Source organism: Xenopus laevis, chromosome 9_10S (assembly GCF_017654675.1).
Source record: "Xenopus laevis strain J_2021 chromosome 9_10S, Xenopus_laevis_v10.1, whole genome shotgun sequence".
Classification (NCBI taxonomy): Eukaryota; Metazoa; Chordata; class Amphibia; order Anura; family Pipidae; genus Xenopus; species Xenopus laevis.
The window spans coordinates 17,368,495-17,383,154 of NC_054388.1; the positions used below are offsets into that span (position 1 = coordinate 17,368,495).

Consider the following 14,660-nt stretch of genomic DNA (forward strand, 5'->3'; position numbering starts at 1 on the left):
ATTGTATCCCAGATGTATAGGGCACTGATATGGCTGTAACACAGTTAAATGGAAGTTGGAGATTGGGTGCCACCCAGTACCTTAGAATTAACATTGGTATGCCATTTGTAGGGGGCTCTGCTATGGCAGTTACACAGTAATATAGAAGTTGGAGATTGGGTGCCACCCTGTACCCAGCAATAACATGGTATCACAGATATACAGGGCGCTGCTATAGTGGTAATACAAGACGCGGCACAAGGCTCCTGCAATGAAACATTTATTATACAGTAGTGATTCGACTTGTTGTACATCCTGGTTTCATTTTACAGGAGAAAAAATATTCAGACAAACATAACATGACATGCTATAAACAGGGTAGGATTCTCTCCTCTGTGGATATTCAGAGGGACCCTGGCATCTCCCGCACCCCCCAAGTTACCCAACAGTCACTGACATCTACCCTTGCCCTGGGCAGATTTCTTCCCCAAGTCACATGATTGCCCATGGAGTGTGATGCTGTACCCAATACCCTGTGAGGTACGGGAGGGGGATCCAATTCACGAAAAGGGAAGTGTTGAACCTGCTGCCCATTCTGGTGTATGGTTCTTAGATCAGCAAGAACCTTCCTTTCACTCATTGTCTTGTAGGACATGGTCTGAATAAACACCCAGCAGTCAGTCCTGATAATGTGCATCATGCATACCCAGCCATGAATATATGACACCCTGATCTCTAGTTGGACCCTTTAGTGGGGGCGGTTCCAACAGTATGTGCCGTAGTAACGTCACAATAAAAGCTACTGCAGCTTGTGCCAACTGAGTTTAGTTGGCTGTACACAAATAGATCCAGATTTGGCAAAGTCACCAGGTACTGGGCCATACTAATCCATTTGTCTGGCATCAGGGCCAATGATTGGATCATAACAGGAGCCTGTACAGACCCATCTCTTTTAGCAGCATTTATAGACCTGCCAGTTAAATAAATGACAGATTCTCATCTAGATTTTGGTCAGGTAGGCCCCATGCATTGGCCAATAAGCTACTGAGAGTTTGTCGTTGGCAGTAAATATCAGCTCATGTATGGCCTGCATAACAGATCAACATGCATAGAAAACCTGTTGACTTTTTGGTTATACTGGTCCCTTAAGTAAAACTTTACCTTTATCACTGTTTAGTTTATAAAGCAGGCACTCAAAAGGCCTTTTGAGTGTCCGATATCTGCTTCATTAAGCTGAAGGCTCAGAGCAGGGCACCTGGGCCTCCTCAAACACGTGGTTAGTCTCTCAAAAAATGCTTTTTTTGATTAACTTTACCTTTAATTTGGGTCCCATCCTCTCCCAAAAAGATGGGTCTATGTGTTGTGCCACACAGTAACCTGTCGTTTGGCCACTTCCAAGTGCCTGGAGTAAGCTGTGAGTACCTATGAGCAGACCTGCAGATGCAGAGGTGCTCAGGAGTCTGTGAACCCCTTGGAATTACAGCAGAACCCCGATTTTACGCTTGCCGCTTCAACATGATCCTGGAACAGATGGCAATTTTTTGTGATGCCACACAGGCAATTTGCATTTTTCCTATTGCCAGATTTTTAAAATTTTCCTAGAATTTTGACAGTTTTGACACAATCCCCTCATAAAATGAAGGTCCCACCAATCAATATTTGTACATAAATATGTACACAAACCCTAAAACTAGATAATGAGATCCAATTAACCAAACGAGCCACTAATTTACTGAGAAAACTGATCCAAAGTGGCATATTGTCTGGGCAGAATAATGTGCCCATCTGGTGTCATCGGGTCATGTTTAGAGGAAATTAGGAGTCCAATTAATAGGATGGTAATATGGGGGGATTACCTTATTTATAGTGGGGATTCATTATCCAAAAGTCGACTCTTAAGAATACAGTTGTGTGGGGATGGGGGGGGGGGGGGGGGTCATGATTCCAACACAGGAGGTTTCTAGAGTAAACCAGTTACTGAAGTTTCCCAGTCTGGAAAAAGTACAGAACTATTTCTAAAGAGTTGGAGCTCCACCAGTCCCACTGTTAGACAGATTATGTACACATGGATGCAATTCATCCAACAAAGATTAACAAGAGTAAGGAGTTGTAATGCTCCAGGGGACCTCAGTAAGGCAGGTTAAAGCTAAGGGACTAAAGGCTTCTCTCTCTCTCTCGCATTGGCCAATGTCAGTGTTCATAAGCCCAACATTAGGAGAACACTGAACAACAATAGGATTGCTAGGAGAAAACTGCTACCATCCTAAAAGAACATTGCTGCCCAACAGTTTGCTAAAGATCACATGGACAAGTCAGAAGACTATTTGAAGCATGTTCTGTGGGAGGATGAGACCAACTGAAGCTCCTGAGAACATGAAGCAAGACATTGACCTAACGATGCAGGTCCAACTATCAAAGAATTTGTCAAGTGACCAGTGAGTCACCTGACCTTAAAACTATAGGGATGATTTAGGAGGAGCTGTTCTAGGACAGAACCACCACCACAAATCTCTCCTTGGACGATTTCCCTCAATAAATACATGAACATTATGTTTATGGCTCGTTTAACTGGGTCTCATTATCTAGTAACTCTACAGGCACCACATCTACCCATGTGCCTAGCTTTAGACAGGCCCTGCTAATGCATCGGTGCTTTATAGATGGGTGCTTGTTACTACTTGGGGCACTAATGTATAGATGGGTACTTGTTACTACTTGGGGCACCTAATGTATAGATGGGTACTTGTTACTACTTGGGGCACTAATGTATAGATGGATACTTGTTACTACTTGGGGCAGCAAATGGATACTTGTTACTACTTGGGGCAGCTAATGTATAGATAGGTGCTTATTACTACTTGGGGCAGCTAATGTATAGATGGGTACTTTTACTACTTGGGGCACTAATGTATAGATGGGTACTTGTTATTACTTGAGGCACTAGTGTATAGAGGGGTACTTGTTACTACTTGAGGCACTAGTGTATAGATGGGTACTTGTTACTACTTGGGGCACTAATGTATAGATGGGTACTTGTTACTACTTGAGGCACTAGTGTATAGATGGATACTTGTTACTACTTGGGGCACTAATCTATAGATGGATACTTGTCAGTAATTGGAGCACTAATCTATAGATGGGTACTTGTTACTACTTGGGGCACTAATGTATAGATGGGTACTTGTTACTACTTGAGCCACTAATGTATAGATGGATGCTCATTACTACTTGGAGTGCCTAATGTATGGATGGGTGCTTGTTACTACTTGGGGCACCTAATGTACAGATGGGTGCTTGTTACTAATGGAGGCACTATATGTATGGATGGGTATTTGTTGCTACTGCAGACACTTATATTATGGTATGGATGGGTGCCTAGTAGATTGGACTGTAGGGATAACACTGATGCTAACTCAGATTGGGGGAGACAGAGTGCGAGGAGGTCTTTGGGCAGTCATTCTCCTTCTCTGGCACAGTGACGGGTTCACTGGCAGCACCGCACACACTGATTAGCACTGTGCACACTAGTGACACTATATACAGATAAGCACAGCACTCTGTAGACTACTGACACTATATACAAATAAATATGGCACTGCCCACACTGCCAGCGCTATGCACAGCCGAGTAGGAGTCACTGTGCCAGGACCCAAGGGTAGAATTACCCACAATAAACTCTATAACAGATCAATACATTTCTGGGGCACAGGTACCACAGAGTCGCACTAAAACAGAAGTTAAACCTACAGCAAATGGGATCAAAAACTCACCCTCTCCTGAAGTTATGGGTAAAGCAGGATACACACAGGGCGAGACAATTACTTTTCTACCCAGAGAAAAGTGACTGACACCCTCTCCTGGCACTCAGAGGTGATACAGGAGAATTACAGAGTAAGGAGTGGGGATGGGGGATGTATTGAGTGCACAAACACTTACAGAACTAGCAGCACAGCAATGTGACTGGGGCACAAGGAGGAGTCAAAACTGGCACAAGGGATAGGACTTGTTCTCATGCTCCATTCACACAATCCAAGGTCCATACCCCATCCCCTAAGGGAAATCCACTTGGAAGAGAGAGGGTATGAATTACTCTGGGTTGGGGAGGAGAGGGGCCAGGGTGGTGGCATCGACAGGTTCCAATACAAAAATAGACCCAATAAAAACTAGACATACAGAAAATAAAAATAAATTAAAATCTGATCATGGAGAGTGGAGAGCATGCGCCGGCCCCCTGGCTGTTCACTCATCGCACCAAGGGGAGCAGATAAAAGCTGGTCAGATGGAGGGTTAGGGGTTGTTTAAACAGAGGGGGCGTAGGGGCATATTCAGTCCTCCCCCCTCCTTCCTAATCCTACAGCACTGGGGTCCCACACACACTCAGTTGAATCCATCGGTGTGGTAGCTGGCGTGGGAGTCGCTGGTGAGCTGCGTGGTCTCTGTGGCGGAAGCGGGCTGTACCAACACTGGGCCTTCAGTGTCTGCAGGGAGAGATGGGGCAGATGTCAGTAAATATCGGCATTCAGCCCCCAATAAATTGGCCTAGAGCAACCCAACAAACACTTACCCCTCTCATCCGACTGCATCTGAGCCTCCAGGTCCTCAGGGGAAACGTAAATATCCTGATCCTCCCCCTCGGGGGGTCTCGGTTTGCACTTCCCACAGCAGCAGTTGCAGCAACAGCACAGGCAGCAGCAGCAATAACATCCGGTAATCAGTCCACAGAACATAAACAAGGCCTGAGGGACAGACAGAAACACCCAAAATTATGCACTGCACCCCAATTTACACTCTGCTAAACAAGGTCTGGGACAGGGAGAAAGCAACTGAACACCAAAACAATAGAGAATTATACACTGCACCTTAGTGTGTGTTATATATGCCCCAAAAACATGCAAGATGAGCCCCAAAGATACCCTAGACCAGTGATCTTTAACCAATGGCTCCTGGGCAACACTTTGCTTACTGTCATGGGGAAAAAAAATATTTTCAAAACGCATCAGTTAATAGTGCTGCTCCAGCAGAATTCTGCACTGAAATCCATTTTTAAAAGGAGCAAACAGATTTTTTTTAAATTTAATTTTGAAATCTGACATAGGGATAGACATATTGTTAGTTTCCCAGCTGCCCCCAGTCGTGTGACTTGTGCTCTGATAAATTTTAGTCACTCTTTACTAGGGATGCACCGAATCCAGAACTTGGTTTGGGATTCGGCCTTTTTCAGCAGGATTCAGATTCAGCCGAATCCTTCTGCCCAGCTGAACCGAATCCGAATCCTAATTTGCATATGAAAATTATGGGCGGGGAGGGAAATTGCGTGACTTTTTGTCAGAAAACAAGGAAGTAAAACATGTTTTCCCCTTCCCACCCCTAATTTGCATGTGCAAATTAGGGTTCGGATTCGGTTCGGTATACGGCCGAATCTTTCACAAAGGATTCGGGGGTTCGGCCAAATCCAAAATAGTGAATAAGATGCATCCCCACTCTTTACTGCTGTACTGCAAGTTGGAGTAATATCGCCCCCTTCCCTTCCAACTCCCCGCCCAGCAGCATAACATCAGAACAATGAGATGGTAACCAGATCACAGCTCCCTGGTAGATCTAAGAACAGCACTCAATACTAAAATCCAGGTCCCACTGCGACACCTTCAGTTACATTGAAAGCAGTTACATCCTAAAGTGCTGGTTCTTTTTGAAAGCACATGACCAGGCAAAATGACCTGAGATGCACCTACACACCAATATTACAACTAAAATGTTGGTTCAGGAATGAAATTTTATATCAGGGGTGTCCAAACTTTTGGCTCGCCGGGCCACATCGGAAAAAGAAAAATTGTCTGGGGCCACACATTAAATACACAAACATGTTTGATTTGTTAAAGTAAAGAAAATACACAGAAAAGAACTGCAATGCCAGATGGATAACCCGATGGAGCTATAAACTGGAATATGGGACACCTGGACATTAAATAGACTTATTGTTATATTATTATTACTAACTGGGCAATGGGCAGAGTCCCTCCTCCTCCTATATCCTTTGCGACATGACGTTTCCTCGGGAACCAAGCTGGGCCGCATTCATATGCATCCTGGGCCACATGTGGCCCTCGGGCCGCAGTTTGGACACCCGTTTTATATTGTAGAGTGAGTTATTTGCAGTGTAAACAGGGCAATTTAAAAATAAAAACTGCATTATAAAAATCATGACAGACTCCCTTTAGCAGGTGCTTATTTTTGAATTCTAGGCTTAGAGGCAAGTTTTGGTTGTATAAAAACCATGTGTACTGCCAAAGAGAGCCTCCTGTAGGCTACCAATCCATATTACCAATAGCCAATAGGCATCTCCGTGGATTTTTTTATGCTCCCAAACTCTTTTTACATTTGAATGCGGCTTACAGGTGAAAAAAGGCTGGGGACTGCTGTCCTAGACATTAAAATAATATCAAATTATAGACAGCAACCAGATATACACAGATCATAACGCAGAAGTGGGGGGGGGGCAATGTAGAAGGGGCGCCTCCTTTCCACAAAAGCCTACCTTTGCCCACCAACTTGACAGCACAAAATATGTGTTGACATTCTCCTCGCCAAACTGCTCCGCCACATAGAGGCCCAGGGATCCATACTTGTCGTAGATGTTTCTCTTTGTGCTGTCCGCCAGGATACCATGGGCGTTGTTTATCTCCTTGAACTTCTCTGACGCCTCAGGGTTGTCTGGGTTCTTGTCGGGGTGATACTTTAATGCTAACTTGCTGCAAAGTATTGTGGGAATGAGAAAACAAGTGTCAAATGTACCACAAATGCTGGATATTTGGCTTTCCCACTGTTTGTCCATGGCACCTACAGACGGCCCTTAGTGAGCGTGTCAGAACTACAACTACCAACACTCCCTTATCATGTCACTGGGAACATACACAGCTGGAGTTAAAGGAGAAGGAAAGGCTAACTAAAAAAGTAGGTAGAAATGTTGTGCATTATGTTTTGTGCTTCTGTACCATCCCAAGGCAACCACAACCGTTTAGCAGTAAAGAGTGTCTCCAAAGATGCCCCAGTAGCTCCCCATCTTCTTTTCTGCTGATTCACTGCACATGCTATGTGCTGCTGTCACTTACTGAGCTTATGGACCACTCACAATATACAGTACACATAGAATAGAAATGTCACAATATAAGGCTGATTAGTAATTAATACAGATTATTACTACATGGCAGCACAGAAACCAGTGCAACTAGCATCAGAATCAGCCTTGTAGCATCAGCTTATATTACAGGCCAACCTCATTTTCTGCTAAATAATTAGGGACGACCCCTAAGCTTAGCTTCTCAACAGCTGCTCAGAGCCCACAGAGCATGTGAGTGTCACAGACACTTTCCAAGATGGTGACCCCCTATAACAAGTGTGAAGTCCTGGATCATTGCTACTATAGAGATGTTAAACCTTTCAGTTAGTTCAATAAATTCAGTAAATAAAATATGGCATTACTAGCCCAATTAATTTTTAGGGTTTAGTTCTCCTTTAAAAGATGGAATTCTTCATGATTAGCCTTAGAAAAACTACCCCTAATTTTGCTCATAGCCTGTACAGAGATAACAAAACAATTACCTCCTGAGCTGCTGTAACTGATACTGTATTTACTTGGGAAGGTGTGGGAATGTAGTCAGGTGGGTCAAGTTATGGGATTCCCTAGCAAAAGAGGGGACATGAGTGATTCGTTGGTGGAGAGGAAAGGAGGTATCGCTCCTTTACCATACGTTACTTTATAGGAATTAATGGTGCTGTGGGGTTCAACTCACCGGTAACATTTTTTGATGTCATCAGTTGTGGCATTCTTATCCAATCCTAGCACATGGTACAAAGACTCCCCAGAGGTGGAGAGAGAGCGCTGCCGCTGATCTGCCATTTTTATTCACTAAGGATGAAAGAGATCTTGTTACTGAAACATTGAGGTGTCCGGGGGGTACAAAAGAGAAAGACAATTAGAGGGATGGGGTCCCTAAGAACACCCTGACACCTTTAAGCCTAAGGCAGCATGCTCACATTGCCTTGTAGGGCTCTGGGGCCCTAGGAAAGGCACCACCTTCATCTCTAGACTCAGCAATGGCTCCAGGAATACAACAGTACATAAAACACTAAGCTCAATAGCACTGCCTGCTGCTCAAGTATATTCAGCCCTCGATAGAAAAATACAACAGTACATAAACTTCTAAGTGCAAGAATGGTTCCAGCAGTGAATGGGTGGAGGTTGGGTGCAATAAAAGAGATGAAAAGCGAATATTTGCAATAAAAATCAGGGGGGTTTATTCAGGATGCTGCCATATTGCAAGACATCCATAAGAATGTACTCACATGTTCATCAAGCCAAGAAGCCAACCAGGAAAATACAGAAAATGATGGATGAGCCCGGCCAGATCTCAGTCCCCCAGAGAGCAAAGGAAAGACAGAGGCACCAGCCCCCAGTAATCTAAGGGCTACCCCCCAATCTGGCTCTACCCACTGACCCGAAACCCAGTTACAAAAATGCAGGAGTGGAAGGCAGGTACAAGGACCCGGTTAAATGCTTCCTGCAGTGTCTGTTTAAATCCCCTTGGGCGTCTTTCAACTAATAGTTTGCCCCCCCCCCCTGCCATCTGCTACTATGAGCAGAGCATGATGGGAGACTCCAGGCTCAATGCTGCACACGCAGGGTTAATGAGGCAGCTCTGCTGGATTCATACAGATTAAGCAATTCCTCAGTTCTGCAGTTACAGGGTTAATAAACCCCTCCCCCACAGAGAGGCTGCTGGGAGTTAATCCATCCCCTCTGCAATCTTTAAGCACAGACAGAAGCAGCCGATGAGCAAAAAGCTTCCCTCATCACATCACTTGTTTAGTCCTGCCGCTGCCTGTATTGGAACACAATACTGTGAATGGGCAACTAGAACTCTGCCTGGGAGTATGCTCCAACTCCCCACCAGAGATCTTTCCCATTCCCCTCAATATCCACCACCTAAATACTGTACTCGTGAAACGAATGGATATAAATGTTACAGCCTGTAATGATTGTATAGCCCAATAAGTGAACAGCTGAGTGATATGGGGCAGGACTAGGGTTGCCACCTTTTCTGAAAAAAAATACCGGCCTTCCTATATATTTATCTTTTTTCCCTATTAATAACATTGGGATCAACCATCACTTTTACCGGCCAGGCCAGTAAAATACCGGCCAGGTGGCAACCCTAGGCAGGACCCTTATACCTGCCGGGGCCTCACTGCCTCCCCACCAATCAATTTGCTGCTGCAGAGACAAATCAATGGGTCAGAAAAGCGCAGCCTTTAACCTCTCCCTTGCCAGATGGAATACAGGGCAAGGTATAAGGAAGACAACTGTCACCTGTCTCATTCTAAACACCGCCTGAAATCAGTTGGTTATACCATGGAAATCACCAGCACTCTATTTAACATGTTATGCTGTGGGTACTCACTAATAAACCATTTTCTCTAATGGGATGTGAGGACCCAGCATCTCCGAATCTATGGGGCCCTACAACAAAAAATAATATGGGGGGGGGGGGGGGCGTTCACAGTCACCCTATCTATGCCACAATGGGAAAGTCAACAACTGCACGTTGCCTTGGGTGAGTCAGGGTGCTGGCCCTACAGCACAAAGGAGTTTAAGGTTAGAATGAAGAGAGGGTGGGTCCTATTTGTACAAGGGGAAGTGAGAACACACAGAGATCACTTTTGTGTCCAACATGTGACATACAAGGATTAAATGCACCAATTTCACTTCCTGGGAATGGGAGGCAGAAGCAGAGAAAAAGAAGGGTTATTTGGGAACAGATAATTACAGGGAACAGCGCTGATCAAGAAGAGCACTATAGTGTTGAGAAGGGACGCAAGAGCAGTAGAGCGCTGGGGAGAAGGGAGGCAAGGGCAGTACATAAGGGAGGCAAGAGCAGTACAGCGCTGGGGAGAAGGGAGGCAAGAGCAGTACAGCGCTGGGGAGAAGGGAGGCAAGAGCAGTACAGCGCTGGGGAGAAGGGAGGCAAGAGCAGTACAGCGCTGGGGAGAAGGGAGGCAAGAGCAGTACAGCGCTGGGGAGAAGGGAGGCAAGAGCAGTACAGCGCTGGGGAGAAGGGAGGCAAGAGCAGTACAGCGCTGGGGAGAAGGGAGGCAAGAGCAGTACAGCGCTGGGGAGAAGGGAGGCAAGAGCAGTACAGCGCTGGGGAGAAGGGAGGCAAGAGCAGTACAGCGCTGGGGAGAAGGGAGGCAAGAGCAGTACAGCGCTGGGGAGAAGGGAGGCAAGAGCAGTACAGCGCTGGGGAGAAGGGAGGCACGAGCAGTACAGCGCTGGGGAGAAGGGAGGCACGAGCAGTACAGCGCTGGGGAGAAGGGAGGTAAGAGCAGTACAGCGCTGGGGAGAAGGGGTTCAGAGAAATATTATGGACATATAGGAGTAGAGATGGGGTCTAGATAGTTGGGGGGGGAGGGCACAACCATGCAAGGGAGAATAGTACTACACTAAGCATATGGGGGGGGATAGATAAACCAGCTGGAGAACATCAGGCAGAACTGGTAAAACCAGAAGAGCTGACTGTCAAGCAAAGACTGAAAATTAGTTTACATTCCTTTCTGTTATCTTGATGTTTAGAAGCAAATCTATAAGTGTCACTGGTAGGTGAGTCCCAGCAGCAAGCACTCGCTGCACCCTAAACAAATCATGAATCCCAGTCCTATTGCCTGTGGGGCCCCTACTTAAAGGAAACAGCACCATAGTTCTAGATAGATGCCCCGGCTTTTAGGGGCTGCAGTGTTGTCTTCTGGGATAAAAACTGTTATTTTAAGGGTTAGATAGATAAACGCCCAGCTGGATACAGACGGGTGCTGGATGCAACCATTTCCTGTACTGGAGGGGTGCTAGGCGTGTCCTGGTTACACTGGCCCTGAAGAATTCTAAGAGTTTGTGTCAGTGTCAAAGATCCCTTCTTACTGGTGCAATAGTAACATTTGCAGCCCCAGCCAATAGGAAGGGCCATAGGTAGCTCCAGCCAATAGGAAGGGCCATAGGTAGCTCCAGCCAAAAGGTAGTGCCAAGGGGACAATGTCAGTTCTAGAGCATACCTCCCAACTGTCCCGTTTTTCGCAAGAGACAGTCCCGATTTTGACAGCTCAACCTGCAATCCTGGATTGTTGCTGAAATGTCCCGACTTTGATCTCCTGAACTGAACAGCCATAAAAAGATACAAAGTTTATAAACTTAATTATGAGCCCAGAATATGTGGCAGGTGCACTTAGATACATTTATTACAATTTAAGATAAGCAACGAAATTTTTTGCTATTTAAGATAACTAAGCAGGTCTTTTGGGGAAACTGTGTCTTGCAGCTTCAACTTCAACTTCATTAGCAAAACTGTTATAAAACATAAAACCTGACCCTAAAACTCCCAGAAATGTGTTCAAACTTTCCATTACCTGCCAAATTTTGTAAAATGGACATGGTAATTAGGGGTGTGTGGCCATAAAATGGACGTGGTCAAAAGTTTCCCTCTTTATTTTTTCAAAATGTTGGGAGGTATGCTAGAGTTACCATCAGCTCTGCTTGTTTCCAGCTGCCAACAACTGCCACATACAGCCCCCCCCCCAATATCCCGGAGAAGCTGAAGCCATAGAGACATGTTATGTGCCTTCAATTAATTCACTCACAGCAAATTCTCACTTCTGCACTGAGAATCTCACCCTCGCGCCTCTCCCTCATTCATGTATGACAGTTAACACAGAGCTGGAATAGGAAAGTGACCAAAGCAGCCAAAAAGCATTTTAATGTATGTGCCCAGTGTATGATACACTGGGCACATACATTAGTTTAGAAAGAGGCAGAAACATTGGGCACATACAGGGATAGAATGAAACATTGGGCACATACAGGGATAGAATAAAACACTGGGCACATACAGGGATAGAATGAAACACTGGGCACATACAGGGATGGAATGAAACACTGGGCACATACAGGGATATAATGATACACTGGGCACATACGGATATAATGAAACACTGGGCACATACAGGGATATAATGATACACTGGGCACATACGGATATAATGAAACACTGGGCACATACAGGGATATAATGATACACTGGGCACATACGGATATAATGAAACACTGGGCACATACAGGGATATAATGAAACACTGGGGAAATACAGGGATATAATGATACAATTGGCACATACAGGGATATAATGATACACTGGGTATATACAGGGATATAATGAAACACTGGGCACATACAGGGATATAATGATACACTGGGTACATACAGGGATATAATGAAACACTGGGCACATACAGGGATATAATGATACACTGGGTACATACAGGGATATAATGAAACACTGGATATAATGATACACTGGGCACATACAGGGATATAATGATACACTGGGCACATACAGGGATATAATGAAACACTGGGCACATACAGGGATATAATGAAACACTGGATATAATGATACACTGGGCACATACAGGGATATAATGATACACTGGGCACATACAGGGATATAATGAAACACTGGGCACATACAGGGATATAATGAAACACTGGGCACATACAGGGATATAATGAAACACTGGGCACATACAGGGATATAATGAAACACTGGGCACATACAGGGATATAATGAAACACTGGGCACATACAGGGATATAATGAAACACTGGGCACATACAGGGATATAATGAAACACTGGGCACATACAGGGATATAATGATACACTGGGCACATACAGGGATATAATGATACACTGGGCACATACAGGGATATAATGAAACACTGGGCACATACAGGGATATAATGAAACACTGGGTATATACAGGGATATAATGAAACACTGGGCACATACAGGGATATAATGAAACACTGGATATAATGATACACTGGGCACATACAGGGATATAATGATACACTGGGCACATACAGGGATATAATGAAACACTGGGCACATACAGGGATATAATGATACACTGGGCACATACAGGGATATAATGAAACACTGGGCACATACAGGGATATAATGAAACACTGGGCACATACAGGGATATAATGAAACACTGGGTATATACAGGGATATAATGATACAATTGGCACATACAGGAAATCAGGGATATCATTATCCACTGGGGGCAGGATTATAGGCTGGACATATAAACAGGCAGTTATAAATATATATAAGTATCACAGCTGCGGGAGTGCAGTAAATATAGAGATGAATATTAAGGAACGTGCACTCGGACAGACCCCTCTCCATTCTAAAGGGCCCCACTTACCTCCCGGTCTCTCTGTCTCTCTCTCTCTCCCGGCAGCTCAGACGCAGAGTGGGCGGTGCGTGCGCAAACCCGAGCACTGACGTCACACAGCTCCGCAGCAAGCGCGTCCTCGTAAAGAGCTAGAAACACGTCCGCCCATCTCCCGGAATGCAGCGCGCCTGTCAGCATCATTAGGAACTACAAGTCCCACATTTCCCGTTAGGCTTAAATGATCACATAGGTAGGAGCGAGGTACACAAGCTATTCCGGAAATGAAAGGGGCCCGCAGCAGCCATAGGGCTAAGAGGTTGCCTACATGGGTTACTGGGTCTGAACTCGGGGCCCCATAGTTAGAAGTGCTGCCTCTGATACTGAGCCCTAGGCAAGTCTGACATGGGATTCAATAGGTCCTGGCATTTCATTTGAGACCACAACAGCTCCCCCCACCAACTTAATAAATTGTCACTGTGGCATTTAACATCTGCCATTCATAGATTGGCAGCCCGGGCCCTAGGGGACTTTGTGATCAATCTGAGAAAAAAAACTCAAATAATAAAGTATTTATATCTCTCTTTTATCCATATCCTTTCAGTCTTCCTGCACTCCCTCATCATATCCCTTAATTTTCCGTGCCATCTTCCTATCCATTAGTTTTCCATGAATTTTTTTTTATCCGTGCTGTTATCCCTATCCCTCATTTATGTTTCCTCTTATCCTATTTCTCCTTTATTTTTGCCTTCATCCCATTCCACATATATCCTATCTCTCCTGTACAGGACTGCCATCAGAAATCGCAGGGCCCCATACGACGTTTCCTGGGCCCACTGGGCTGCACCCACCGCAAGCCCCACCTACAGGTCCGCCCTCCCCACCCCCACAGGCCCGCCCCCCACCACACAGTAAAAAAAAACAAAAAAAATATTGGTGGCTAGGGTTCCCACATGTTAATAAAAAATAAAAAGATATTGGTGGTCAGGGCACCCCATAAAAAAATATTGGTGGCTAGGACCCCACATGAGAAAAGAAAAATTGGTGGCCGGGCCCCCCCACATTATGAGAAAATTGGTGGCCAGGGCCCCTTAAACATCCATGCCTTCCCGAAGTCAGCAGTTCTCAGAAAGATGGGGGGCCCGGCTAATCAAGTAAGTGTGGCGTGGCAAAAAAAAGTGTTTAAACATTTTTTTTAAAAATGCATAAGCAAACGCCTGTGTGTGAGACCCTTAAACCTCTTTTTTTCTGTGCCCTTATCTTAACCCTCCTTTATCTGTCCCCATATCCTAAATGTAATATACACATTTGTAAGTATCTATAAATATCTGTTCTATATTCTATGGAGATTTCTGATACATTTTTGTTATTACTGTGTGTCAAAAGGTTGCATTTATAAATTTATA

At 44.9% G+C, this 14,660-nt stretch overlaps 1 protein-coding gene across 5 annotated transcripts; it reads right to left on the reverse strand.

Annotated features, from left to right (window-relative positions):
- Window positions 1–246: 246 nt before the first annotated feature.
- dnajc5.S (DnaJ heat shock protein family (Hsp40) member C5 S homeolog) lies at window positions 247–13,856 on the reverse strand. 5 transcript variants are annotated; one of them, XR_001933249.2, is made up of 6 exons: window positions 13,288–13,856; window positions 7,770–7,885; window positions 6,515–6,728; window positions 4,544–4,715; window positions 2,704–4,457; window positions 247–2,665 (listed from the first exon to the last, which is right to left on the reverse strand). XR_001933249.2 is itself a non-coding variant. In XM_018237383.2 (5 exons), the coding sequence occupies exons 2-5, from the start codon at window positions 7,874–7,876 to the stop codon at window positions 4,357–4,359; spliced, it is 594 nt and encodes a 197-aa protein (XP_018092872.1). In that variant the 5' UTR covers window positions 7,877–7,885; window positions 13,288–13,856; the 3' UTR covers window positions 247–4,356. The 5 variants fall into 5 exon arrangements, 4 of the variants coding, with proteins under 4 accessions (XP_018092872.1, XP_018092873.1, XP_018092874.1 ...); XM_018237383.2 differs by having other exon boundaries at window positions 247–4,457; XM_018237384.2 differs by lacking the exon at window positions 13,288–13,856 and adding an exon at window positions 11,077–11,138 and having other exon boundaries at window positions 247–4,457.
- Window positions 13,857–14,660: the final 804 nt, after the last annotated feature.